Here is a 10,237-nt window from a genome sequence, read left to right as displayed (position 1 = left end):
GTTCCTAAGTGAGAACAAAGTGCTTATTTCTAGTCATCTGCTTAATGATGTTATTTCCTGCTTAATGGCATCACTTCCAGCCCTCAGCAGGTGCCTTGAAGGCTATTCTGCCCACTGGGTGAAACGAGTTTGACACCGCTGCTTTAAGAAATGGACTAAAGGAGCTATATACATCCTCCTTCTTGCATAGGATGGAATGAGCCAATGTCCAAGACTTGCCATAGGAACACAGAAAAGTGAAAGGTGTATTCATATGTATTCATGCATGTGTGTGCATGTGCACTTTGAGGCATTGTAACCCTGAATACATACACAACCCAACTGTCTAAAATTGACATTACAAGTTCTCCAAATGATGTATTAGGTTGTCTATTTGTTCTTGCACGAAGAACATCCCCCCCCCCCCGGAATATTCTGTAGAAAATCTGTGTAGTTGCACATTAAATCTGGAGCCCCTTTTTCTGTGCTGTGTGACCGTGAATAACAATACATTTCTTTAACCCATTTTTGTCCAGCCCACAGGTGTACACATTTGGTCCCTGTTGCGTATATGCAACGTTGGGCAAAAATGGCTTAAATCAGACATCTACATACCCTCCTTTGCATTTTTGTACCAAGAATAGTTCTCATTTTCAGCTACTTGCTCCTGGCAAATTCTTGTAACTATGTTGTCCAAATTTGGTTTTTGGTTAGATGTTGTGCCTTTTGAAGAGTTAAAGTGTATACCTTTGCACTAAATGTGTCAGTCTTCTGGTGTCAGCCCTCTCACTAGAGGGAAAGTCTCTTAGGGTAAAGATAGATGCTACTTGTTTAACAATGTATATGTTGCCTCTCTTCACAAGGAACTTGAAGAAGCTTACAGAAAAATGGATTGATGTAAAACAACACTACAATCATGCAACAGCACTACAATAACATTTAGAACAAATTATTATCCACCCCATACTTCAGTTAGGTTGTCAGCTTTTCACTGTGCTACAACCTATTCATAGTACCATGAATATTCATAAATTTATTTGCCGATTCACCACCTTGTTTAAAAAGATACTTTCTTTTAAAGCACAAAACTGACTGTGGTAGAGGGAGGTTTCTTGGTGATATCATTAGTGGGGAGGGGGGAAGCTGCCAATGCTATGCATAGCTGGCTTCAGCTTTATCTCAATCCAAAGGAAGAATGGTAAGTTTGGACTGAAAGCCAAGATGGTGCTTCAAGAGTGAACCCATTGCCTAAAGATGTCGCATCACCTTCCTCCGCAGCAGGGCGTTGCATCTTGCTTCTACTGTACATAAATGCGCATGGAGTGTCTGGGTCCAGAGGTACCAGACATTGCCACTGTGACTGCTTCCTTCCCCAAAGCAAGCCCACAAATGTTCTGTCAAGCAGCACGGGACACCACCATTATAAGAACCGCATAGGAACAATCCTCAAGTTCCCTAGACAATGTGGCGCATGACTTGGTTGCCACAGCAACCATGATGCTACATCTGGGTTCAGGGGAGTGGGAAAGGCAGAACAGGGAGCAATGCACCTGTGTGACAAGCAACAAAGGATCCAGCCATGGACACGTTTTGGCCAGGACTAGGAATAGAGGGAGTGCACCCTGTAGGCCCTGCTTGCAGGGAAATTTGGCAGCAACCCTCAGTGACATGACCCTTGGAGGAGGAGGATTAAGGTGCAGCCCTAACCTTCCTCTCCCCTCTACAACTCTGAGGCCACTGAGGCGTGCAAGATGTGCCTTTTTCCTTGTTTCTCACATGCTGCACCCAGGCCAGTGAGAACTTGCTCCGTCTGTCCCTTGGAGGATTAGACTCTGCCTCCCCTGGGACTAGGCACCTCATAAAGGACATCAAATTGCCAGTGCAAAACTTCCAACTCTCCAGCAATCACCAGAGAAAAAAATCTTGCTAAATTTGGTTGAGTTCAGTGGCAGACTTTGCCCACCCTACTCCTGGGACAAAGGTTCACAATGCTGCCCCCACAAGACCCCCCCCCCACACACACACGATAAGCCACCCCCCACCTTCTGTGACGGAGCCTCACACAACCGTGAGACTGACTGGTCTTAAACTGTACTTAAACAGAAAACTGGAAATACAGTTTCCAACTACGTCAGGAGCCCTAATGAGGGCAGTCCTAGGATCATGCAAACCCAGCGCCTGGGGAATTTGCCCTGTTTGCCCCATGCTAGGTCAGTTGCTGGTTGAGCTGCAATTTTCTATACCAAGCACAAATAGGTCAATCAGACAAAGCATTAAACATTCTTAGACTTTTAAAAAATGGAAATTGTTATGGTGCATTTACTGACACACCAGCTTCAGAAGCACAAGACAATTCACTGCAGCATAAGTGAATAGAATAGAAACCCAAGACCTTCAGCAATTTGGAGAAGTGGGTGGGGGATTCTCAGGAAAGGATCCTTGGACTGAGAAAAGGGGTGCTATAAGAACCCAAGAGTGCCTGTTTTTATCCTGCAGAGCTCACATTTAGATATTTGGAGGTTATGTCACTATCCTGAATAGTCTTTCTCCTTGATTTAAATGCTGTTCCTTCCTACTTTAAACAGTTGTTTCAAGACAGCTCTGCTTTCACAGCTCTGTGTATGATTAGTTTCCAAACATTTCATTAAACGTGGGGATTCAGGCTTTGTGGTTTTTTTTTTTGGACCCCTGCTTGAGTTGCCATCTTTCCATAGCCCTTTTGCCTTTATCTTCAGTATCCACTATTTTGAGCTTGGTGATACTGTGTTATTGTGCCTTCCCATCACTGAGTACAATGCATGCAAAATGTTATATGTAAAGGTGTAGCATAGTGGCTGAGAGCACAAACAATGAGGTCACTGGTCCAAATATCACTTTAGCCAGAAATTCACCAGGCAGCCTTCATCATAAGAACAATAATATGGCCCTGTTTTATGGAGTGCTTGTAAGGATTATTCACATAATATGTGTTTGAGCACCTGAAAAGTGGTTTATAAAGTCTAACAGCACCAATTCTAGACATGTTAACTCAAAAGTAGGGACCATCCAGTGGGGCCTACTCCCATTGTGTGCATAGATTTGTATAGCTATTACCTTAAAGCAGACATGAGACTAGCTAGTTGCTGTTCAGAAGCTGATCTTTGGTGTCCTTCTCTGCTTTTGTTATTCCCTCTGTACAGAGAAATTGTTTAGAAGGTGGGTATGAGGGTTCAAGGGGAATGCCTGAGATTAGCATTTCTGATTGTGACAAAACGACTTTTTCCTACATTTACATTCAATTTCCTTTGCAAACAGAATGGCGGATGATTTTGCTTGCCAAGTCAAGAAGGTGGCCTTGGCCATGGGCACATCTTTGTCTGACAAGGATCTTGATCTGCTGCCTTCAGACGTGAGGCATCATAGTAAGGAGAGAAGGGGACAGAACTTGCAAGTATTTACAAGAGAATGTTGGTGTGACTCTGGGTGAATAAACACAGTAGAACTCTAGGTTTATGCAGAGGAACGAGTGTTCTCAGGTTCCATGCACACACGAAAGCATTTAGAATCAACACTCCTCACAAGCCTGCATTCAAAGAGTGGACAACACAATCCTTTTAGCTCTCTGAGTACAGAGTAATGAGTGTGAAGGGGGTTAACTAATCTGCATTAAGCAATCTTGAATATATGCCATTAGACTAACCAAAACTATACTGTCAGAAGCTATCATGCCTAAAAGGTTCACCCAACTGAAATGTGAAATTGGAACCACCCAATTGTTTATCTTGTTAGACTGGCACATAAAAAATTGACAGCCCAATCCTATCCACACTTTCCTGGGAGTAAGCCCCATTGACTCTAATGGGACTTACTTCTGAGTAGACATGCATAGGATTGGGTTGTAAGTCTTCAGGGTTATGCAGTCATTTTTTCTGTTGGAAGAGCAACAGCATATGAGCAGAGCCACTCAGGTATATAAGAAAGGGTATAAATATTGGCCTTATCTAGCAGGGAGAGATATAACCTATTTATCTTGTTACTTGGTTAGAGGCTTGTGGGTTGCTCTCTCCTCTAGCCACTACACCTCCCTTCAGCTTCTTTTACCTTTCTTGCTGTTTTGCCTGTGTAAAAATGGCAGCAGTTCTGTCCTTGTTGCAGTAAAGTCCTAATTAACAAAACCAGAGCTTACCTGTGTGTGAGATTGATTAATTTCCTCAGCTCTGCTAACATTTTCAGGAATATACCAATAGACAGGTGGCCTAGCCTCATCTTCTGACTCTGAGAGGGGTGTCTAACAAGGTAAAACTGTCTCCTCAAGTGATTATAAACCACAGATGACATGTCCTCAAGAAGAAGAAAAAACTCTGTTTTAGCTTGCATAAGAGAGGTAAGGTGGTCAAAGTAACTGCAACATTCAGGCCATCTAACAAATGTTGAGATGCCTCTTTATGCTTCTCAACAGCAACCCATCCTTACCTATACTTCCCATTCTTCTAGGACAGTGGCACCCAAAGTTGCGACTACTGTGTACAGAAAATGCAGCCCCCATCCAGACTGCAGCTTTTTGTTCTGCCTCCACATGGCTCCTCTCCTGGGAAGATCTGGACTCTGGGCAGTTTCACCTGTTGCCGAGCTTCCCAGAAGGCTGTGCAACAAGGATGTTCAGGCAGAGGTGACTGCCCAGGACATCCCAGAGCCCAGATCTACCTAGGAGAAGAATCATATGGAAGTCCGCCCACTGGGCAGACGGATCTACCCAAACGCCAGATCTGGCCCCTGGGCTTGAGTTCACAGGGCCCTGTTCTAGGATGAAGCGTTGTGGCTTGCAGGCAGGCAACACCAGCATTTTCAGAGTTCAGTCACTTCCTTTATTTCTTTGACAGCAGCTCTATCCACAATACTGGGGTGGGAAGAGACCTGAGAGTCATGTAATTTTTTTTAAATTACACTTAAAGCAATATTCTCTATACCTTCAGCCCCATAAAATATCATATATCATCCAGCATACATGAACAGTGAGAAAATACATCATGACAGACATCTACTTGAAGGGTAAAGAATAAGTTTAGTGAGCCAAGGTCGTGAGAGGCAATCACCCACACAACTCCCACCACCACATTTCACTAACAAATAGAGCAAGAGTGGAGCAAAGAAATTCCTCTGGGTCTCCACACTAACGTACTTCACACATTACGTGATTGAGGTGGATACCCAAAATGTTTTCAGGGCACATCTAAGGGACAAATGTATGGACTTCAACCCAGTGTATGTAACACAGACCCAATGGTCTCTTTCTGAGCAGAGATTGTGAGTATGGAGAAGCTGCTTAACTTTTTCCCCACCTGCCATTTTCTCCAAAGTGCTGCACTCTGACCTGTTTTTCCTTTGCGGGGTTCTAAGTGTGTATGCATGTATTTCGAAAAGAGGGTTGGGATAGGAATAAATGCTTTTGGTTATTTACAGCAAAAAAGGGGGTTAAGGACTCCCCCCCACACACACACACTGCCAACTCACCGCTCCTTCCAAATTCACTTTTACAGAGTGTATGTAATTTGCAGCAGGTCCCAAAGATGTAAAGTGTGCATGTACCAACTACTTTTGCAGGGGCACTCCTTAGAGGGCTGCACTTGACAGTGGCTGTTCCTCTGTGACAAATCTGGGTTTGCCTCGCCTCTGTGTTGAGTGAGGAGTGGCCCCATTATTCTGCCCTGCATGGAGGAATCAGAACTCACTCACTGAGCATCTATAAAGCCTGTTAGCGCCGACCCTTGTCACCTTAGCAAAGGTCACTTTTGAATGAAAGTTCACCCTCTCTGTTGCAGCATCATTCAACTACACCAAGTTCTTCGACTACATGCAGAAGTTCCAGTCATCAGATGAGCGGGAGGTGCAATTGAGAAAGGCCTTCCAGATGCTTGACAAGGATGGCAGTGGCTACATCGAGTGGAATGAAATCAAGTAAGATCACTTTGCCACCAGTCACTGTGCAGCTCAGGAAGGGGTCAACATAGGCAGCTGTGTGTGTTTTCTTTATTCACACACACACACACACACACACAGAGAGAGAGAGAGAGAGAGAGTACATCATCTCATTGATTCATATGTCCACTTTTCAGTCCCAAGGCAAATGCCGAAAAAGATCATATTCAGAAAAGGCTTGCCTGAGATTTGAAATGCTACATTGAAAGCCAGCTGTCATTCAGCCTTGCTAAGAATTCAGAGATTGCCTGTGCACCCTCCAATAACCACATTCATATATATGGATGAAAGGGCCACTTGATTGCAGTAGAATACAGAGGAGTGAAACCTGAAGACTTGCAGAGAATGGTACAACAGCAGCTTGCTGAATGGACATCAGAGGAAAGCTTGATTCCAGGCAGGTGATAACTCCCTGACTCAAAGCCACTCCCCTTGCAAGGGTACACAACTTCTCATGGTCAACCCCCAGAAGGGTGGAGGCAGTTGAACCCTGTAGGCCTGCCCAGGCTGGTGAGCATTTGAGGCAGGCCAATGATAAGGGCCGGAGGCTACCCTGCCAGCCCCTTGTGCCAGAGTAAAACTGAGGAGTGGGAGATGGGTTATTCCCTGTCTTAGTTGACCTCTGGATGCACACCAAAAACCCACAAGCCTTTGCGCCTGCACAGACTTGCAAGACAAAGTGACCAAGTTAGTAAGAAAAGGAAAAGAAACCAATCCAACCACAGTCTCGGATAGGCGAAAAAACTGCCTGCCAAGAGCCAATCAGGCAAACAGAAAAATCCCTACCAGCTCCAAACAGCAACCAGCAAGGGCCAGACTGTAGAAATGGGAGGGTGGGTGCAGATCAGTGTTCCGCAGGGTCCAGCGTCACCTGCAGAATGGTCCCATGAGGAGAAGAGCGAGTCAGGTAGGCCCCGGGCGCTGCCCCTCCCCTAGAGCCTGCTGCTACCTCTAGCACTAGGAAAGGCCAGCCAAAAACAAACCCTATACAAGTGGCAGGAGTTTGGGATTAGGTGGGCAATTGATGTGACTCAGTCCTGGGCAATGAATTACATCTTTATAAGGACAGCATTTCCACCACTGCAGAGGTTCCTTTACTTGGCAAAATAATGCCATCCCTACTAATTAATGTCCTTGATGCCCCTCAGCTGCTACACTCTTCCCTCTCGTTGACTTGTAGCCCTTTCATCTGAACATTCCTTGGATGCTCCAAATCTCACATTTCTCTCCCCACAAGAAGTGTTTTTCATTGACCCAACCTGTCATTCCTCTGTCACTATTCAGTGGCTGGAATATATGGGCACCTGCTTTTCTTCTTCGGGGAGGATTTTTCACCATTTCCTCACCCCTTCAAAGAAAAATCAGCAGCTAATCATCTTGGCTAAGGAGTATGATCTAAGCACCAGAAGAACTGCTGCTATCTGCCTTCTGTCATTTTTCTCTGCCTCAATATCAAATGTGTTAGCATCCAACCATTCAGCTTGAATGAGAGTGGAGTTTCATATCTAGTCCCTCTCCATCCTACTATGAGGAGTGTCTAGTGCAATACAGGATAGTACTTTTCTGTCTACAGTTGTTGTGCAGTAGAGTACATCACAAAGTGTGCAACTTTTATCACCCCAGTATGTTCAGCGATCTGTTGAAATTTCCATTTTTCCACAGCTATTAATAATACAAGACCTCTTTCCTCTCCTGCATGTGATCTGGTCACCTTACTGTGTGCTCAAGTCCCAACTCTGCTCAACTAGAGTGGATCTGAAATAGCAGTTAAGCTTCACCCTTTTTCTTGGCTGAAATCCTCTATCAGAGTGAAAAAGACAGGGGACATCCCAGAAGAGTAGAAGTTCCAGGGGAAGAACACTGCATTCCTCCCACCTGAGATGTGGAAGAACAGGTCTTCTCAAAACGAAAGCTTTGGTTCTTATACTCACTCTGCTACTGCCTGAAGAGTAAACTCAGCTACACATCCCCCCCAACACAATTTTTTCCTCCTGCCCCTAGGTACATCTTAGCCACAATACCCAGCAACATGCCAGTGACGCCTTTAGCAGATGAAGAGGTTGAAGCCATGATTCAAGCAGCTGACACGGATGGGGATGGACGGATTGACTTTCAAGGTGGGCAGAGAATGTGCTATAGCAATGAGGACTGTTTTACAGATTATATTGTTAAGACTTTGGTCCTCTGGAAAGGGACAGTGACTTAAGAACAGTCTTCATTAGCACTGGAGGTAGGTGTCTACTTAGCCCAATTCCCTATCTCCAGTATTTTAGAGGAATGTGTGAAAGTGTTGAGTCTAGACAAATGGATAATGAACTTTAGGAAGAGCTGATGCTCATGTTCAACTACTACACTTGGGATTGGTATGAAGGGCATCATTAAGCCCAGAGAGATTCAGAGGAGATGCACAGCAAGTTGTTTAAAGCAGGAGGAAAAGATGAGTGGGGCAAGCTGCCCACAGGCAGGTAGAGACTAGGCGGAGTAATCAATGGAAGAATCCCCAGACCTGTGTTACTCCACATTATACACCATTCACATGTCTGGCTTTTAGTTCAAGAATTACGAGTTGAAGTTGCTTGCCTGCCAGCATTGTTATCCAGTTGGTCCACTGGCCATGTGACAGCTTCCAAACTGGAAGCTGGAACCCACAGGCTTAGAGCCTAAGCCACTGTCCACTTAATCTGGAGTGGCAAAGTGAAGCCATTTTAGGGCAATATACAGGGATGGGAACTTGTGTCAGGTGACCCGAGTCTGAATCACAAAAATCACTGTTTTTTGCTGACTCTTTTACACTCAAGTCATACGCATGGAAGACTCAGCAAAACACTCAAGTCAAGGGCCCCTGACTTGGCATTCGATCCCCACACATGCATGGTGTAGGCTTCCTCATGAGGAAGCTGCTTGAACCATTCACTAAAGAGGCTATGCTGTATCTCCAGAACTAGATGTGATGGGGCAAAACGGATGCCATTATTGGAATCGGCACCCCAAATATACACGAGGAATTGGTGTAACGTTTAAAGAAGCAAAATGTGTGTTGCCCTGTGTTGTTTCTTTGGATGAGGGAGGGCAGGAGGAAGAGCTCCAAGAGGTTCTTGCCTTGGAATTGGCTGGAGAAGCCCAGGGAAAAAGGAGGCAGGGAAGCAGAGGGGGTGGTTCATTGCACTTTCCAATCACATGGCTGCTGTGAGTTCCATTGTTACTCGGGGGAAGAAAGCCCCACTGAATCACAAGCTCAAGTGGGACTACTTCTGGGTAGAGCTGCAAAGGATCAGATCATCCTAGTAAGCGTCACAGCCGCTGCGCATGACCGTCTTCCTTCTTGTAGTTTCTGTCCCCACTCTCATGCAGTCTATCCCTGTTTGCAGAGGGGATGGGAACAGCAGGGGAGAGTTCTGACCCACACACACCCCAGCAGCAGCTCCATTTTTTTTTCCTGCAACTGAGACGTGTATCAAAAAGACTCATGACTCGAGTATTTTCAAGTCTCGAAAATGCTCCGGGCAACTTGAAAAGTGCCTGTTAGGACTCGTTTTCAACTTGAATCACAGGGTGGAGACTCATACTTGACTCAAGTCAGACTGTGCTGGATTTGCCAATCCCTGGGTTCATACCTTTTATAGCCACCAGGTGGAGGACACTTTAAACTGCTCCACACATCCCCAAGTGGTAAGAATGCTGCTTAGTGGGAGTCACCACCATGTGACTGGAGCCATTTTCTCACAGCAGCACAAACGCCCAGCAACTGCACTGCTGAAAAGGGCCTCCATCTGCTGATTATTCTTGGAGGACTTGAGGTCCACAAAAGGGGCTGTTGAAAAGTCATGATGGTTCATGGGGTGGGACTCGTGGTGGTGGTGGTGGTGCAATCCTGTGAATGCTTATTTCTATTGTTTTGAATGGGACTTACTCCCAGACTGCAGCCTAAGTTAGAAAGAAAGAAAGGAGCAAACATGACCCCATTTGGACCTCAGAGCCACCTATTTTAATTTTTTCCATTGCAGAGTTTTCTGATATGGTAACAAAGGAGAAGGTTCCAAAGAAGAAGTAGAAGAGATGAAGATGGGCCTCTTTTTACTTCCCAGCCTTTTTCTGTGGTGGGGTACTGGAGCTTGCCTTATCTGTGTCACTGACCAGAATATTCTTCTTGCTGAAAGACCTCTCCCTATTATTTTGTGGGGTCTGGGTGGGGGTGGGATGAGGGAAGTTTGCAGCTGTGTCAGGGCTTGCTGTGAGGTCTCCATGGGGCACATGGCTGGGGTTTCCCCACTGAGGACAAAAAAGACTGGAAAATGTTAATTAT

At 45.3% G+C, this 10,237-nt stretch overlaps 1 protein-coding gene across 1 annotated transcript; it reads left to right on the top strand.

The window, feature by feature from the left end:
- The first annotated feature begins 3,274 nt into the window (after window positions 1-3,274).
- Window positions 3,275-9,985, top strand: PVALEF (parvalbumin like EF-hand containing). The gene is made up of 4 exons (XM_066618282.1): window positions 3,275-3,380; window positions 5,778-5,913; window positions 7,936-8,051; window positions 9,939-9,985. The coding sequence occupies exons 1-4, from the start codon at window positions 3,275-3,277 to the stop codon at window positions 9,983-9,985; spliced, it is 405 nt and encodes a 134-aa protein (XP_066474379.1).
- The last annotated feature ends 252 nt before the right edge of the window (window positions 9,986-10,237 follow it).

This window comes from Tiliqua scincoides, chromosome 2 (assembly GCF_035046505.1).
Source record: "Tiliqua scincoides isolate rTilSci1 chromosome 2, rTilSci1.hap2, whole genome shotgun sequence".
NCBI classification, from domain to species: domain Eukaryota; kingdom Metazoa; phylum Chordata; class Lepidosauria; order Squamata; family Scincidae; genus Tiliqua; species Tiliqua scincoides.
Note: the sequence above shows the minus strand (reverse complement) of the source record. Positions and strands in the feature narration are given on the sequence as shown.